We start from the raw sequence: 19838 nt of genomic DNA, 5'->3' as shown, positions 1-19838 counted from the left end.
AATATTACCGTTTAATAGAGTCATGTCTCCGCATGGAAGTCGCTCTCAATGAAAATATAAATGAAACAAAAAAGTTGTTATAGCTTCTTTAATGACGCCAAGATCGCACGCAGGAAGTCATTTGGTATCTCGCAGTTAAACAGGTAACAATATCGCTAGGTTAGGAACATAGGTATATATACATTTATATATTTTAATATACCTATAAGGAAATCAAACAACAATCATTATATTATGATGTGCGGCTTTTATTGCTCAATTTTGAAGTCAAGTGATGCAACATCCGTCCGTCCGTCCGTGGAACGCCAGACTTCTTATAACTTGTAATTTGCGCCAATCAAGTCAAAGTTTTGGGTTAAATGTGTTTTTAATTTGACTGTAACGTATAGGTCTTCGTTTGGTCGGTTATCTAATGAGTTGAATTAATTTACTAAATTAACTTTATAAAGGTAGAAAAGTGTGGTAGTGGGGGATTGTAGAGAAATATATAGTTTTGTGTTTAATTTGTAATTTTGAACGTTTCTTGTTTTTTTTTTTTAGTTGTTGTTTCTTAAAAGTTGTTGTTTTTCTATAAGTTATATAGAGGTGGGGGATAGGATACACCTTTCTTAATATTAGATGAAACGTTTTCCACTTTGAAGTGGGATAGACTCAATTTGTAGGTTGGACTTGATTGTAATTTAAAAAGACCTAATTTGTTTTTTATTTCTTCTCTAATTTAATCATTTAAGTTTTGTAGTCTTTCCGGTAGCATTTTTAGTTTTTTATTATAGAGTCAAAGTATGTTTTGGAAACATTGTTGTAGAAGTGCAGTGTTTTTTTAATTTTAAGAGTTATGAGATTTAATGACAGAGTATGATTCATCTATTAGCACCACTGACAGTTCCCTAAGTTCTTGGCTGTGTATGTACTATGTAGTTATTAATGAAAACGGAATTTTGATTGGATTATGATTATTTAATTCAAAGTTCATTTATATTTTTGTTAAATCTAATTTTGTTTGTTCAATTTCATAAAAATTAAAACTGATCGAGGTTCTTTTCACTACTTCTTTCAAAAAGTCATTCGAAACTCGTATTTTTAGTTTAAAAGCAAATATTTCTAAATATAATAAGTACTCGTTTTTCCGAAATCTCACTTTCCAATGAAATTTGGTATGGCTTAAAAAACGTTTTCCAGTCAATTGAGGTTACAGTTGCCTTCTTTTTCATGCTCTAAAAATTCTGTCTGTGTCTATGTAGTAAGTTATAGACCACCATAGGATAGGAAACCAACTTTTTGGTGGTTGTATCCGTTTATTTATGTCAATGTAATGCAGAAATGTTGGAAAGAGTATGCCAAAATAGGACTAACCGGATGGATCTTTTGAGGAGCAGTCAAAGTCAACATTTGCATAAAATAATCATCAAACATTAAAAATATGGACCGTACTATCGATTCAAATATTTGTAAAATTACTCGTAATTTGTGTATTAGCATTGTGTCGAAGGTCCTTTTTTATTTCTTATAGAAATTCTGGGACTAAATACAAACGTGAAACAGGGAAAAAAGAAGTGGATTTGATTTTTTTTGGTAAAAAAAACTTTAAAAATTATAAGAATTTTTTGGCAAAAAAAGAAAATCATTTCTGCTGATTATCAGCAATTTTTATAACTTTAAAACCTATTTCTTTTTCAAATCAAAATATAAAAGTTGATAACAGGCGCTTTATCTAACATTTCAGTTATTAACTTCCGATAGGAAATTATTGTAATGGGCGCGATTTGTCGAATTGAAAATGTTGACATTTCTCGACGTTTCAAGGCACTAGAGTCGAAATAAAAGATTTTTAGAAAGATGTCTGAGAGTGCGTGTGTATACTTAAGTTGGTACCTACGTCTTTACTTTCGCGATTTTTTTCGTCGTCCATCGCTCAAGAAGTGATGATTCAGTCAACATAGACGACGAAAGCCAACAATCCCGTCCCCCCGACTTAGACGAAGTAAAGATTACCATATTATCTAAGCTGAAGTCTAATAAGGCCGCTGGAGCGGATGGCTTGAATGCCAAGCTCTTTAAAGCAGCTGGAGATAAGTTGGTTAGGAGCATGCACCATCTGTAAGATATAGTCGGGAGAAAACATGCCAATGAATGGAACCTCAGTATTGTTTGCCCGATCCTGAAAAAAGGAGACCCTCTAAACTGCCCCAACTATAGAGGAATCAGTCGTTCTCTACCGTTATATGTGAACGTCTAAAGCCCATCGTCAACAACATGACAGGTCTTTATCAGTGTGGTTTTAGACCAGGAAAGTCCACAGTTGATCAAATATTCACATTACGGCAGATCCTGGAAAAAACCCAAGAACACAAAATCGACACCCACCATCTTTTCATCGATTTCAAGGCCGCATATAACAGCATCTACAGGGACGAGCTGTATAGAGCCATGTCTAGTTTTGGCATTCCTGATGACCATGGAGAATTCACGCTGCTCCATAAAGGTTGGAAACAACGTAACAGAACTTTTCGATGTCAAAAAAGGTTTTAGACTAGGTGATTCACTGTCATGTGATTTTTTTAACATCGTGCTTAAAAGAATAGTGCAGAGCTCACATGTCAACACTAGATGCACTATCTTTCAAAAGTCTGTCCAATTACTGGCATTTATGCTGATGACATTGACATAATCGTAAGAAATCAGCGTGATGTCAATGGGGCTTTTGTGAGTATTGATGCAGAGGCGGCAAAAATGGGTTTAACGGTTAATGAGGCAAAACAAAGTAGATGCTGTCTTTAAGAAAGGACATACAACACCGACGTCTCGATCATAACGTCACCATCAACAGACGTAACTTTGAGGTAGTCAAGGACTTCGTCTGCCAAGGCTCCGCTGTAAACGCAGAAAATAACACCAGCGCGCGCTGAGATCAAAAGCAGAATAACTCTTGCTCACCGCTGTTTCTTTGGACTAAGAAAGCAATTGAGTGGTAAAGTGCTCTCTCGATGGACCAAAGTATTGCTATATAAGACCCTTATCAACCCCGTCCTGCTATACGGTGCAGAAGCATGGGCTATGACAAAAGCGGATGAAAGCGCCTTGGGCCGGTTCGAGAGAAAAGTTCTTCGTGTGATCTACGGCCCCGTATGCATCGAAGGGACCGTAGATCAAGGAAGTGGAGGAGAAGATGGAACGACGAGCTGAACGCGGTGTACAGCGACGTAGACTTAGCCAGAAGAGTAAAAGTCCAACGACTAAGATGGCTGGGTCACGTAGAGCGCATGGAAACCAATGCTCCGGCCCGGAAAGTCTTCGAATCCACACCCACAGGACAGCGCAGTAGAGGAAGACCACGGATCAGGTGGCGCGCACAAGTGGAAGGTGACCTCACCCGACTTGGAGCGCGAAACTGGAGACATGTAGCTAGGGACCGAGCTAGATGGAAAAGTTTGGTGGGTGAGGCACTAGTTCACACAGGACTGTATAGCCCCACCTTAAGTAAGTAAGTATAGCTCAAGAACCAGAAGAGATATCGACTTAAAATAAATTTTGTTATACAGATAATATTACAGAAAAATGCAGAAAGGGTTGTCAAAAAATTGCGTGATTGTTGTTTTTTTTACCATAAAAATAAGGTGAACATTTTGGTTAAACTTAAATATCTCACGAAATAATGACGCTAGAGACTTGAACTGAATTTTATATTATATGTTGCCACTTAATACCAAACTAGATTTTTTTTGGAAAAAATGCAGTTAACGGTTTTTTTGTTTTTAATTAAAAAACCTGAAGAAAAATTATCACTTCGAAAATCTTACGAATAAAAATGCTTTCACCTCCAGAACAATTTTTGCAACGAGGAATATAGTTTTTGACATTCAGTAAAATTTTGAGGAAAATCGAATTGACAGTTTTTTTTTATAAAAAATAAAAACATTACTCAAAGTTGGTAAAATTTGAATTTTAGCTAAAATATCTTTTCAAAAACTTAAAATTATGGCTTTGAACTTATTTTATCTTATAAGAAATTTTGTTTTTACATTCGAAAAAAATTTGAGAAAAATCCAATTGACAGTTTTCTTACAAAAAACTAAAACCCTAAACCAAAAATTACGAAACGTTGGTTTTCGACTCAAATATCTTTTCAAAACTTTGAGATATTGACTTTAAACTACTTTTATCTTTTAAAAAAATATTGTTTTCAAAATCCAGTAAAATTTTGAGAAAAATCGTATTGATAGTTTTTTTTACAAACAACTAAAACCTAAAAAAAATTCACAAAAGTTGGTAAAAATTGTTTTTCGACTCAAATATCTATTCCAAAATTTGAGATTATGGCTTCCAACTAATTTTAATTTATAAGAAATACTGTTTTCAACATTCTGTAACATTTTATGAAATATCAAATTGACAGTTTTTCTTACAAAAAATAAAAACCTAAAAAAATGTATGAAAAGTAAGTAAAAATTAATTTTCGACGCAAATGCCTTTAGAAACTTTTAAGACATTTGTTTCATTTTTTTTTAAATATTGTTGTTGTCAATATTCAGTAACATTTTGAGAAAATTCGGAGTGACTGTTATTTTTTTACAAAACATAAAGAAAAATTTAAAAAAGTTGGTAAAAACTGTTTTTCGTCGTAAATATCTTTTCAAAACTTTAAAATTTTGAGATATTTTCTTCAAACTAAATTTATCCCTTAAGAAATATTGTTTTCAACATTCGATACAATTTGGAGAAAAATCGAATTTACAGGTTTTTATACAAAAAATAAAAACCTTAACAAAAGTTGGTAAAAACTTAAATATCTTTTCAAAACTTTGAAATATTGGCTTTAAACTAGTTTTATCTTATAAGAGTTTTCAGCGTTCCATAAATTTTTGAGAAAAATCAAATCTACAGGTTTATTCTAATAAAAAAATGAAAATCTAAACAAAAAAAAAAACAATACTTAAACTAGGTACAAATTTACTTTCGACTTAAATAGCTTTTTAAAAAATTAAAAATATTAACTTCAAACTTATTTTATTTCACAGAAAATATTGTTTTCAATATTCAGTCATTTTTATATACAAATCCAACAGTCCAGGTTTTCTACAAATCTACAAAAAATAATACGCACATTTTTTTTTTTATTAATGTTCGGTTCTCGATATCTCTGAAATTAATTTCAATCATCAAATTTTCCTTTGTTTATACAAAAAATAAAAAAAAGTTAAGAAATGCTACTTAAATTGGTAAAAAGTTGTTATCTACTAAAAATATATTTAAAAAAACTAGATTTTGAAACTAAACTATTATGAAAAATATTGTTGGTTATTTTGAAATTTTTTAGAACAATTCAACTGACAAATTGTTTGACCTAACACCAAAATCTACAAACTTTTAAGGAATACAAATCGACAGACGGTACGGGAAGTTATCAGTGTGGGTGGCATCCCAGCCTCTTTTTAAATATTGTATTAAATACAAATGTATGTATGTTAATTATATTCGGAAACATTTGTGTTCCTTAAATGCCCATAATACCCCTAAAATCGAAGACAAATTATATTGAAGAATTCTCATTTCTAAAACCGTTTAAAGACTAAATACTTTCCAAGAAGTATTACATCATTTTGTTTACAGTTTAAGAAGATTATTGAAATACCTCACAGTACATAAGCAATTTTTGATCTACACTGTAACCGGGAGATTTAGAAAAAAGAACCAAAAAATTAAGATTTACAAAAATCAAAAAACCTTCCAGTTTAAAGAAAATACTCTGTGATGATTTCGAAAACAAAAAATAAAAATATCAAACTGTCAAATTTGTATCTACACAAATTCAAAAAAATTTATTTTAAAAATGGATGTGCTTATTATGTACAATGCAATATCTCCTATCATGCACTTGAAAATTAAATCAAACGAAACGAATGCCAATACGACACGAGTATAGTTTCGAAATATAAATAATTGTTTTCTATTTACAAAAAGACTATAATAGACATAAAACCACTTACATATCGCCTCTCCTGATGCGAACCCAGTCTTTTAGTCTGCATAACAGAACGACAATTCAATCAACATAAATTTAAATACACCACGAGAGGATATAAACCGCACTTCGGCACCCTTAATCAAATAAATACCCAATCGAAACGGTAAAATAAACAAAATTTCCAAACTAACACGGTGTGGTTCGGTGCGGTGCGGTGGAAGTGGTGCGATGATGACTGACAAACTATAACACCTTCCGGATCTTGAACTTAATTAATTGCCACAGAAATTCCATATTCACTGTGCAATCATTGTGCGGCACCACGAGCAGAGGTCGGTCGGTCTGTTTTTAGTACGGTGCGGTGCGGGAAAGTTGAAATTTCGGTCGTCGTCGTAGGAAAGCGTCAGGGTGTGATGATTTTGATGAAATTATAATTTCAACCCCCACAAAAACAGCAACCCGCCTCACTACGCCCACCTTTCAGCAGACTATATGGCAAGTGGCACTCATATACTGTCGATGATGGGCAAAGTAAAAGAAGAGGTAGAAGGTATAATCGAGTTGTGACAACTGACGAACGAGCCACTCTGTCCCCACGATATAAAGCAATTTGACAAAAAACAACCCCATCAACAATATATAACTGTTGTGCTGTTGTATACGCGATGCGGTTATCGTCAAGCACCCTTTCCGTTTGAATGACACAATTTATATTAATTGGTTCGAATGCAAATCCTCTAGAGTTTCATCAGGCGGGCTTTCAAGTGCCCCATGTTTTCCTTATGGACTTTCTCCGAAAGCTGAAAGCCGAAAGCAGAAAAGGATAGGGGTGCAGTATGCGGATTGCGGATTGTGGCGGCGGTAGGAATTTGTAAAATCACCGTAATTACAAGTGTTGCTATAAATATTGGTTCCCATCAGTGTTAACATCACCATGATGGGGTTCATATAATTGCTTGCGGGGTGTGGTGAATATTGTTTTTGAAACGATTTTGCAATTTATTATCAACAATAACAACAACAACATTAACATGTACCTCAATCATTTTATGTATACAAGGTCTGTATTCTACATCAATGTATATTCAACCCTCTATATCTGAATCTATTTGAGTTGCTGGACCTCTTTATGACGTAGTTATAAGTATTTATGTATAAAATATGGATCCTGATATTTATTTGTGTACACTTTACGTGCGAATTTGTGATTTGGGGAAGCTTTTATGATGGTAATCATCATTTTCTGATGAGGAGATGATGATGACGACGACGATGATGATGATGATGGTATTAAACGCTTTGACGCCTTTTCTGTTGATTGGACTATGAAATTTGTCAGCTTCCATAGTTTGGAAAGTTAGGTTTAGATATTTGTGTACTTATCTATCTACAGTATAATTATTATATGAATAAAATCGATTTTTTTGTAATTGTTTAAATTATTTTGATCTAGCCCGGGAGATAACTAAAGAGAGGGATTGAGTTTCCTTAAACGGCTTAAATAAATTGTTCTTAGGGTTGAGTTTTTGTTATGAAAATGTTTTATACAAATTTTGAACACAATTCTCAGATTAAATTTATTTTTGGTATGTATTTGTTTAGAGCTTCTAAATTTTTAATCTTGAAACAAATGAGAAAAACTGGTAACTCAAACCTTAACTAACAACTCAATCATCCCAATGGTTAAGGCTGTAGGGGGACAGACAGATAGATGGTTGGAATTATAGGAATCACTTTTTTTTCAAAAGAGCAGGAACAAGATAAATGCAAAATGGCGATGGAGAATGCACGCTGCTCTAAGGTCGTTAACGATCTTAACGATGCATTTGATGTCAAAAAAGGTTTTTGTCAAGGCGATGCACTATCATATGACTTCTTCAATATCGTTCTGGAAAGAATTGTTCAAAGCTCAACTGTCAACACTAGTCCATCCAATTACTTGGATACGCAGATGATATTGACATAATTGGAAGATCAGAGCGTAATTTCAGTGAAGCGTTTCTGAGCATTGCGACGGAAGCAAAGAAGATGGCTGTAATGGTCAATGAGGGCAAGACCAAGTATATGCTGTTATCAAAAAAGGACATTGACCAACGACGTCTTGGACAAAACGTCACCATTGACAGCTATAACTTTGAGGTAGTTGAGGACTTTGTCTACTTAGGCACCGTTATAAACACAGACAACAATACCAGCGCTGAAATCAAACGAGGAATAACTCTTTCAAATCGCTGCTTCTTTGGACTTAGAAGTCAATTGAGAAGTAAAGTCCTCTCTCGAGCATCTAAAATCACCATCTTTAAGACACTCATGATCCCGGTTCTCATTTACGGCGCTGAGGCCTGGACCCTGTCAAAGAAAGATGAGAGTGTCTTAGGATGCTTCGGAGAAAAATTCCTAGAGGCCCAGGTCCGTCCCAGACTGTTAAGCCACTCTAAGTAGTAAGGAACAAGATAAAACGCGCAATCTTCAATTTTGTTGTTTTAATATGTTTTGTTACTCAAAATTCGCTTTAAAAACAAATATTTTCTTTTTGAAAAAAATAGTTGTCTGCAATTTAAGTTTTTGATCTAATGAATTATTTTTGTTTGAATTTATTCAGGAAGTGTTTTCGTCCGCCAAATTCAATTTTTTTGTTTGGATTCTTGGACATTTTAGCTTTAAAACCGAGGTTTTCACATTTCAAATGAATTGATTATATTTTTAAAAATACGCAAAATTTATTAACTATATTCACAGTTGTTAATGTTTTACCGAAAACTAATTTTTGTTATATTTATAACAGAAATCAAACAAAATATTTAATCGTCGCGATACTTTTTTTCAATACATAGGAATTTTGTATTTTTTTTTTAATTTTCTTAAGACCAAAAAAATAAGTAGTCTCCATACAAATTCTTTGTTCAGAAATCAAAAACTCGATTGTTCTGAAAAACGGCCCAAGATGTGTATTAAATTTTCTTTGACAAAAATAAAATGACTTCATTTTTTTTTAAATTTGATAACTCAAAACTGGGTCAATATTTAGAAAAGAAACTAATTTACATATATTTAAAAATTCTAAATAACCGCATATCAACCATTTTTCCTAAGAACAAAGTAGAAAATTTTATTTATAAAAAAAAATAATTTAAAAAGAAAAACTCTCTAATGATTGTCTAAAACAAATAATAAACCAACTCTTTTAAATTTTTCAGGTTTTACATAATCAAAAACACAGCAATTATTTTAAAGCAGAATCTTTTGATATTAGAGCAAGTTTGTGCGGTTTTATGTTCTGCATTTTATTTTTCATAATTGAGAAGAATAACTTCTTATTATTTTTAACTTAGTGTAATGGGTCCGATTTTTCAAATTGAAAATTTTGACATTTCTCGACATTTCAAGGCCCCTAGAGACGAAATAAAAGATTTTTAGAAAGATGTCTGTGCGTGAGTGTGTACGTACGTTCGTACGTCCGTTCGCGACGTTTTTTTCATCGTCCATAGCTCAAGAACCATTGAACCATTAAATTGTGTTATACAGATAATAAGGCAGAAAGATGCAGAAAGGGCTCTCAAAAAAATTGCATGGGTGGTTTTCTTACCATAGCAGTTTGAAAAAAAAGGTGAAAATTTTGGTTAACCCTAAATATCTTACGAACCAAAAACGCTAGACACTTGAATTCAAAGAAATATATTTTTTCATCCCCAAAATAATTTTGTGCAACGAAGAATAATGTTTTTGACATCTGATAAAATTTTGAGAAAAATCTAATTAACAGTTTGTTTTATAAAAAATAAAAATCTAAAAAAAAATAATAATAATAAAAGTTGGTAAAAATTGATTTTCGTCTCAAATATCTTTTCAAAACTTTGAGATATTGGCTTTAATTTAATTTTATCTTTCAAAAAATATTGTTGTCAACATTCAGTAAAATTTTGAAAAAAATCGAATTGACAGTTTTTTTACAAAAAATAAAAACCTAAAAAAAATGTTTAAAAGTTGGTAAAAATTGATTTTCGACTCAAATATCTTTTCAAAAATTTGAGAAAATAGCTTTTAACAAATTTTACTTATAAGAAATATTGTTTTCAACATTCAATAAAATTTTGAAAAAAATCAAATGGATAGTTTTTTTTACAAAAAATAAAACTCTAAAAAAAAATACTAAAACTTGGTAAAAATTTACTTTCGACTCAACTTTATTTCACAGAAAATATTGTTTTCGATATTCACTAATTTGTATATAAAAAAAACAGTTCGTTTTTTCATAAAAAATAAAATCTACAAAAAATAGTAAAAAAAAATGGTAAAAATTGATACGAGCAAAACAAATCGACAGACGGGATGGGAAGTTATTAGTGTGGGTCGCATACAATCTTCTTTTTTTTTAATTTAAAGCAGCGCTAACGTGATCAAGCGAACCGCTTCGTCAGCTCATAAAAGAAGCCTGGGCCACCGAAAGCTTCCTCGATGAGGGGAAGGAGGGAAACATCGTCAATCTCCTAAAAAATAGATCTTAAAAATTGCGAAAACTGGAGAGGAATTGGTGTTCTACCTGCCGTTACCAAAATAGTAGCAAAATTCATCCTGGAAAGCCTTGTGACCACATTCGATGCCGAACAAGCAGGTTTTCGCGCTGGATCCGCCTGTATTGATCACATCAACACCCTTCTGATCATTATTGAGTAGTGCGTTGAATAACGAGCAGCACTACAACTGCTGTTCATCGAATTTGAAAAGACCTTTGATAGCGTCAACAGGGAGTATATCTGGTTAGCTTTGCGGAGGAGAAGCATTCCAGAAAAAATAATTTCTATTATAAAAGCAACATATGATGGTACCCGTGGCATGGTGGTTAGTGCGTTGGACTGTCATGCAAGGGGTCTTGGGTTCAATCCCTGCCTGTGCCACCTTAGTTTAAAAAAATTAATTTTCGCGCGTACTACCTCTTGCGAGGAATTGACATATCCTTCAATAGTAATTCTTGTCATGAAAAAGTGCTTTCTCAAATTAGCCGTTTGGATTCGGCCTAAAGTCACTAGGCCCTGGTTCACAACGGACTGTTGCGCCACCCCATTTGATTTGATTTTGATGGATCAAAGTGTCACGTTCTGCACGATGGTAGGTTGTCGGATTTTGAAATCCGTAGGGGAGTCAGATAGGGCCGTACTCTGTCGCCAATATTGTTTTTACTGGTGGTAAGCGATGTACTACGCAGCTTTGTCAGGTAGAGGAGAGATTCAATGGACTTTAACATCCTACTTAAAACACTTGGATTACGCGGATAATGTTTGCTTACTCTATCATAAGATCATGGGTCTCTATCAAATGACAACAAGTGTGGTAACAAAAGCAGAATCGTGGGGCTGAAAATGAATTCCATCAAAACAAAAATGATGGGCCTCGGAACCCGACCATCCTCTCAAATAAATATTTCCTCACAACGGTTGGAAAATGTTAAAAGCCGGAGCCGAACAAGACGTCATCTGCCGCATCGCAAAGCAGAAGCGGGGTTCGGTATGCTGTCGAAAATTTGGAAAATTTCGGCTTAAGAGCAAAGCTACGGCTGTTTCGTACAACTGTCGAATCTCTGCTTCTTTATGGGTGGAGCATCTGAAAGTTTACTTCAGCCATTACGGGGAAGCCGCAAACCTTCGTTGATAGATATCTTCGCAACATCTTATGGATTTTCTGATTATGGAAGGACAGGTCAGGAACCTATAGAGTCTAATTTACAAAGGCGTAAGTGGCAATGGACATACGCTTCGAAAACGTAACGATTGGAATCCGCTTATACAAGAAGAAAGCACATGGTGCAGGACAGTCGGGGAGGTATCAGCGTTACTAGGCAAGAGTTGGAGGGAGCTGAAATATATCTCCGAAAACCGCACACAATGGCTCGTAGGCGTAGTAGTGGGGATATGCCCCTTAAGTGGTTCTCAACCGACATAACAGGTCTGAGAACATAAATAAATGAATAATAAATATTTTTGTTTAAATGACTTGAAATGCAAAAGCAATGAAGTTTATACACAATCTGGGCTTACCTCCTTAATTTTCGAATACAGAACCGAGACTAATTGAGAAGAGAAGAGACTGCAACCAATATACAGGAGAAAAATAAGAAACCGGGACCGAGACCGAGGAGAGACTATGCAGTTATACCGAAAGCTACATACATCGATACCGACATGGGATTGACATTTTTTTAAATTTTGACGTCAATGAGACGAAACTAGCAAAAGTCTCGTCGGGTCACGAATAAAGCTACAAGCCCTTATATTACGCTAAAAACCAAATTTCATCGTTTGACATTTTTTGAAATCTGTTAAGCAATGCATCCACAAATAGTCTTTTACTGTTTCATATTTTCGTATGGATCATTTTTCGAGACTTTAGTTTTTCAATTGAACTTATGTACAAATATTAGTACTTTCATCAATAAGCCTTACAAAACTTAAACAATACACCGGTGATCTTCAATACACTACAATTTGATGGGACAATTCAATTTAAAAAATTGCATACAGTAAATGTTTTTGTCACCTGTGCTACATAAAATAGCAAATTATTAAAGTATACTTTTTGTCAACATTCGACTTCGATTGTTAAAAACAAAAATTATTGATACGTACTTATTTAATTTAAACGTACTTGTTCTTTATAAAACATTCAATTCATTATCTAATCCACTTCTCTTGGCTGTCTGATGTATATGTATAATGAACTGTCAAAAAGAACAATAATATTTCTTTTACAAAAATCGAACATCCCTTATGTTTAAATTTTACTACAACGCTTGACTTGACATATTATACCCTTAATAATGATGTCCTTCTATATTTAATACCCATATTCGTTCAAAGCTAATTTGTGCGGAAATCTAAATCTATACACATTTATTTTTCCTGATGCTGCCATAAGTCCACTAACGTGACAAATTTCAACTTCCTTTTTGTGGCAATCGGATTAAATCAAATACTGACGCACTATTTGAAATGCAACCCTTATTATTTAACGCTTCTATATTTTACACCCTTCAAAAAATTTATAGAGTTGTTGCTATTATTGTTATATTTTAAGGGTGACATGTTTGCTATCTGCTTCTCATGTATATGTATAAATTGTACAACATCCATAGATTTATAAAAATGTACGTTTTATTCATTGTTCGGGTTTGGAAATATACGCGTAGTCCTTTATTTGACACCACTCTCTCAAACTTGACTGTAGAAATGTTTCGTTTGTTAATCGATTGCAAATTACAAGTAGCTTAACAATAAGGGCGGTGTCAAAGTAATACACAGAAAGTTGAAGAGGGGATGACATTTATGAGATTATTTTTTCGAAGAGTTTTTGAAGTTTCATCAGTGTTGCAAATAACATAAACCTTTTAATTAGCTAATTTTTTATATGCATGACATTGCCTTACTTTAACCAAGAGATTATTCTGAACCTATCTTTGGAAACCTAACCGCATAAATCACACGCGTTGAAATGCAGCAAAATGTGCTCATACTAGCAACGATACCACAATACTCCAAGAAACAATCCACATTAGCCAAGTCAAATTGAATGCTGCTGCATCTAGAATATAGATGATTTCGGTGGCAGACATTTCCATCATCAAAGTCAAATCGAGGCTTATATAAGCAATAAATTGGATTTTATATGCCTTGTCCTTCTCGTCATCATCGATGATGGTCCCATCTCTCCTGACGATAATAATGAACAATCCGAAACAAATGATATCAAATCGAGCGACCACATCACTCTGTTGATGCGTTTTGTTGCGTTGGTTGTTTGGCAATTTTTGATGCGAAATTTTCCGCCAAATCGATTGTCGGCCTGGCGCCGCCGGCCGCCACCACCGCCGTCGTCGTCACCGATATCACTACCACTACCGCCACTGCTATTTCAAGTATAACGACCGACCGACCTCCCGACCGCCCGAATCGAATCACGGAAATGATTGCAATTTCCAATTTGCGTTTGTGAACTTGCTGCTGCGATGATACTTAATGGGCATGAGATAGGAGAGAAACAAATCTGGAAGAATTTTAACGCAGGAGCTGCATCGCATAATCGCCTCTTTGTGTATGCATCGGAAATTTGATGACTTGCTTTGCATTGACGATGCCGAGATTCGGAGCACCGCGCTTTTGTTTATCATCATCATCATCGACATCACCGAGAACATAATCAATGATTTCAAGGTATATAAGTCATCTGCAATATTGGATGACTGTTCAATTGTTCCGCATGAGGTTCATGTTCAGGTTCATGTTCAATATGCAAAAGAATGAACATCAAACAATTCAGTAGCAATTTTAAATGTTTTGAAAAAAAAGTTGATACGTGATACCTCTTCAAGAGTTAAGGATATTTTGTGTGTGTTATCAAGATCTGAAATCTGCGTGTATACAAATTAGAATGTAAGATGATTTGAATTGATAATTTTTTAAAACTATAAACCGCACATTTTACAATTCGGTAATTTGATTCAAACTTAAATATTTCAAAAAATTAATATTTTCGTTAGGTCCCCGTTACAACGATATATATTTTTAGTGGTAAGGACCTTTAAGCTACGGCAACACTATTTTGACTGGTGGTCATTTTGTCAGTTTGAGTAATCTATGTATCTATGACACTCGCCTTTTGTAAGCTCGATTGATAAAGCCGCTTGCAGCACAGTTTGCTGTTAATTCGATGCTGGCAATGAGTGACACGGCGACTTCTGTACTTAAAAGCGTAAACGATTCTATGGGACCAATCTTCTTTCAAATGCGTACAGCTTCTGGAGTACTAAAAGATTTTGATATTCAAAAATCCGATGGCTCAAATAGTATCCCCGCTATTGTTCTGAAGAGGTGTTCTTTAACGCTGGCAAGGCCACTGCGTAAACTTTTCCATCTGCCTATTGTTGTGGTCTCTTTCCGAGTGAATAGAAAACTGCATATTAGCAGACTGTCCCCAAAAAAGGCGGAGACTCCCTCCCCCTCTAACTATCATGCAATCGCACTTACGTCCCTTCTTTCCTATATCATGCTAACGCTGATTAATTTTCAGCTTAAGAAATATCTTGAAGAACGGAAGCTTCTTATTGACCGTCAGTATGGCTTTTGTTACAATTGGTCCATTAGTGAACTCATGGTTTATCTCACCGAACAGTGGAACAAATCTCTAAATCGTTTTGGAGAAAGTAAGATTATTGCACTTGATGTTTCTAAGGCATTTGGTAGAGTTTGACATCAAGTTCTCTTATTGAAAATATATTCTTTTGATATTGATGAGTTTCTTATTTGTTGGGTTTGAAATTAACTTTCGGACCATTAAATTCAAGTCTTAATGGACGGGTTCAAATCTGATATCCACAAAATAAACGCTGGTGAGCCCCAGGGCTCCGTTTTGTCTCCGATGCTCTTCCTTATATTTATAAATGATCTTTTGTCTGAAGCTTCTAACCCACTTAATTATTGCACTGATGACAGTAAACTCAGCTTTTTTTTATTCGTTTTTAGATTCTCATATTTGTTCTAGGGGTTTGGACTACCAACAGCAGCGTATGATAAGCTCATTAAATTCTGATCTTTACAGCATTTACAATGGGGAATAAAAAACCGTGTAGAATTTATGGTTCGAAAACTCAGGGCTGTCTAGTGTATCAAAAGCGTAACCTTCCCCCAATGCCACTATCCATGAATGGTTCGAGAAGAGACTGATAGCTATCAGTCCTAGGTATGAGTATTACAAAACACTTATTGTGGAGTAATCAGATATTTGAAAATACCATAAATGCCACTAAGTGCTCAGGTCTTCTCCAACGAATACAAGAAGTTTTTGTATCCCTTTTGATCTAGCTATAATTTATCAGTCCTATATTCGTTCCAGACTTAAGTACAATTCCCACTTCTGGGCAGGTGCTCCTATAACTCACATGAATCTTTAGGACAGAATTCAAAAGAGAGTTGCAAAAACGATAATGACCGTTGTCTAACTGAAACTTTTGCATTTCTCAATCTCAAGAACCGTTTCGTTAGGTTTCATGTCTCTCATTATCTTATCGCTACTTCCATAAGCATTGCTCTAATGAAATAGCCAGTAGTTGCATTCCTTCCCTAGAAAAATTCAACCGTAATACCCGATCTTTTAGGAGTGTCCATCAGTTTACCCTTGAGCCCAATTTCGGACGTATTGTAGAGAACAGATATTCTTTTTTTAGGCGTACTACACGAAGGTGAAATGCTTTACCGGACTCAATATTTCCCATGTGCAAGCATTCAAAACGTAGTTCTTAAACGATACGGGCTACAACGTTACAGCAAAACTTTTTCGTTCATCCATTTAACAACCATGTAAAAACTGTGGTTTCTTTCCAAGACCCTTACACGAAAAAGTCAATTATAATCTTAATCATAATAAACATAATCATAGGAATTGTCAGAGCTTAGAATAGTGGCAAGAAATGGCCAGTGAAAGATCAATTTTCGAACAAAATCATCGTCAGTGATGAAGCCCATTTTCATCTTAGTGGGTTCGTCAATAAAAAGAATCGACGCATTTAGGAAAATAATGATCCAAAAGTGATTGTTAAAGAAATCTTTAGTGCCGATTATGGGCTGGCGACATCATCGGGTCGTATTTTTTCCAAAATGAGGCCGTTCAGGTTATCAGTGTGAGTGGTGTTCGCTATCGTGAGATGATAACGAACATTTTATGGCCCGCATGGGAAGATATGGATGTGGACGATAAGTGATTTCAACAGGAAGGTGCCTTTGACAAATAGCTAACAAAACAATGGCACTTTTGGGCAACAAATTCAATGACCGTCACTTGTCACTTGGCCTCCATGAACAAGTAATTCGACATGATTGTTTGTTGTATGTTATTTGAAAAAAAAAGATTTACATCGATAAACCTGCAATTCAAGAAATAAAGGATGAAATTATTCGGCGCAATAACAGCATAGTTAATCAATTATGCCTCAATGTCATGGAAAATTCGGTACATCGGATTGAGGTGAGCCGCCAAGATCCCGGATGCCATTAGTCCCATATATACCAATATTATCATAATAAAAAAAAAGAGGCTGGGATGCGACCCACACTGATAACTTCCCATCCCGTCTGTCGATTTGTCTTGCTTAAAAGTTTGTCTATATGTACTCATATCAATTTTTACCAAATTTGCGTACTATTTTGTGTAAGTTTTATTTTTAATGAAAAAACGGACTGTTGGATTCTTATATAAAAATTACTGAATATCGAAAACAATATTTTCTGTGAAATAAAATAAGTTTGAAGCCAATATTTTTAATTTTTGAAAAGCTATTTGAGTCGAAAGCAAATTTTTACCAAGTTTAAGTATTGTTTTTTTTAGAGTTTTATTTTTTGTAATCGTCTATTCGATATTCTTCAAAATTCTATCGAATGTTGAAAACAATATTTTCTATAAGATACAATTAGTTTGAAACCAATATTTTATAGTTTTGAAAAGATATTTGAGTCGAAAATCAATTTTTACCAACTTTTGTTAAATTTTTTTTTAGGTATTTAATTTTTTGTACAAAAACTATCAATTCGATTTTTTTCAAAATTTTACTAAATATAAAAAACAATATTTTTTGAAAGATAAAAGTATTTAAAAGCCAATATCTACAATTTTTGAAAAGATATTTGAGTCGAAAATCAATTTTTACCAATTTTTATAAATTTTTTTTTAAGGTTTTTATTTTTTGTAAAAAAAACTGTCAATTCGATTTTTCTCAACATCTTTCAGAATGCTTAAAATAATATTTCTTATAAGATTAAATAAGTTTGAAGTCTAACTTTCAAGTTTTTGAAAAGATATTTGAATCCATATTCAATTTTTACCAACTTTTGTTAATTTTTGTTTGGTTTTTCATTTTTTATAAAAAAAACTATCAATTCGATTTTGTTCAAAATTTTATTGAATGTTGACAACAATATTTTTTGAAAGATAAAAGTAAATATTTGAGCCGAAAATCAATTTTTACCAACTTTTATTAATTTTTTTTTTAGGTTTTTATTTTTTGTAAAAAAAACTGTCAATTTGATTTTTCTCTAAATTTTACTGAATGTTGAAAACAATATTTCTTATAAGATAAAGTGAGCTTGAAGCCTAAATTTCAAGTTTTTGAAAAGATATTTGAATCGATATTTAATTTTTACGAACTTTGAATAATGTCTTTTTAGATTTTTATTTTTTATAAAAAAAACTGTGAATTCGATTTTTCTCAAAATTTTATCAGATTTCAAAAACATTATTCTCCGTTGCTCAAAATTGTTTTGGAGATGAAATCATATGTGGAGAAGGAGGTGACAAATTTTTTTTTTCAGTTTTTTTGATTTAGAAAAAAACCGTTAGATAGATTTTTTTCAAAAAATATACTTCTTTGAGATCACGTTACAGTTTATTATATAAAAATTAATTCAAGTCTCTAGCGTTTTTGGTTCGTAAGATATTTAGGGTTAACCAAAATTATCACCTTTTTTTTAAACTGCTATGGTAAAAAAACCACCCACTCAATTTTCTTGAGAGCCCTTTCTGCATCTTTCTGCCTTATTACTTGTATAACAAAATTTATTTGAAGTAGATATCTCTTCTGGTTCTTGAGCTATGGACGACGAAAAAAACGTCGCGAACGTACGGACGTACGGACGTACGAACGTACGTACACACGCACGCACTGACATCTTTCTAAAAATCTTTTATTTCGACTCTAGGGACCTTGAAACGTCGAGAAATGTCAAAATTTTCAATTTGATAAATCGGACCCATTACAATAACTTCCTATGGGAAGTTAATAATTGACTATAATATCCTTAATAATTTTTTTTTAATTCAAAATCAACATCAGTCCGTATCCACCCTTTATTTTATTAAATTTTTACTCTTTACTTCTTTTGTGTGTATATAATTTTTTAAAGCTTCTTTTCGATTTTAAAGACAAACATTTAAAAAAGTATATTTTAAAAGTAAAAATTGCGAATGTGCCTGGAAATTGAAAATTTACACAATTTTCTGAACCAAAGGGAATTATGTTTGATAAATTAAATAAAAAAATCCGAATTGCGCCTTCATAGTTCCCAATTTTTTTGGATTTAATTAGAAAAACATACGCTTAAAAAACATTTGCAGTTATTAGGTATGCTAATTATTTTTGAAACAAAAGAATTTTTATTTTGTGACTTCCGAAATATCATTGAGTTAAACGTATGTATCCCAAAAACGACTGTTACGATTTGGATAAAAAACAAATTATGGACATTAACTGGACCTTAGTATGGTTTTTATTTTGACTGTCAATTTACTGACAATCCTGATTTTTTCAATCAATTTTCCAGTTGAAGTCTTTATTTTTTTAGTCAACATTTGAATGTGTTTTAGAAATAATTTGTAATTAAAATGTGAACTCGATTTAAATAAATTGAAAGCTTCAGCATCTTTATAGAAACTAAATTAATATAGGCCGTAAAATGCGTACCTACATCAATTGCTTTTCTTTTCAACTTAGTTTTTTTTTTTCGATATCCCTTGAAATGGGCTTATAACATTTTATTCCAAGAAGTGAAAAGATACATCTTCATAATTTCGACTTAACCATCAAATGATAAAATAGCCTGCGTGACCGTTTTTTTATTAGATATTTTTATTTATGTAAGTAACCGAGACAAATGTACTAAAAGTGTCACCATCACCAAAAACATTACATATTATATTCAATTCACCCTTCCCTCGGCTATGATCCAAATAATATAATGCCAACAACACAACACCATACACTAAGAAAAACAAACATAAAACCCACTAATGTACACTTTCGTTATATTATATAGGAATAATATTTGATAGACCGTTTCACCCG

General features: G+C 33.2%; 1 protein-coding gene across 1 annotated transcript in view; it reads left to right on the top strand.

The window, feature by feature from the left end:
* Positions 1 to 16747: 16747 nt before the first annotated feature.
* LOC129944911 (putative nuclease HARBI1) overlaps positions 16748 to 19838 on the top strand; it is a 57797-nt gene continuing 54706 nt past the window's right edge. The window contains exons 1-2 of the mRNA XM_056054572.1: positions 16748 to 16807; positions 16853 to 16969. Of these exons, the coding sequence (XP_055910547.1) occupies positions 16748 to 16807; positions 16853 to 16969 (177 nt within the window). The remainder of the gene's footprint in view (positions 16808 to 16852; positions 16970 to 19838) is intronic.

This window comes from Eupeodes corollae, chromosome 2 (assembly GCF_945859685.1).
Source record: "Eupeodes corollae chromosome 2, idEupCoro1.1, whole genome shotgun sequence".
Taxonomy (NCBI): domain Eukaryota; kingdom Metazoa; phylum Arthropoda; class Insecta; order Diptera; family Syrphidae; genus Eupeodes; species Eupeodes corollae.
Note: the sequence above shows the minus strand (reverse complement) of the source record. Positions and strands in the feature narration are given on the sequence as shown.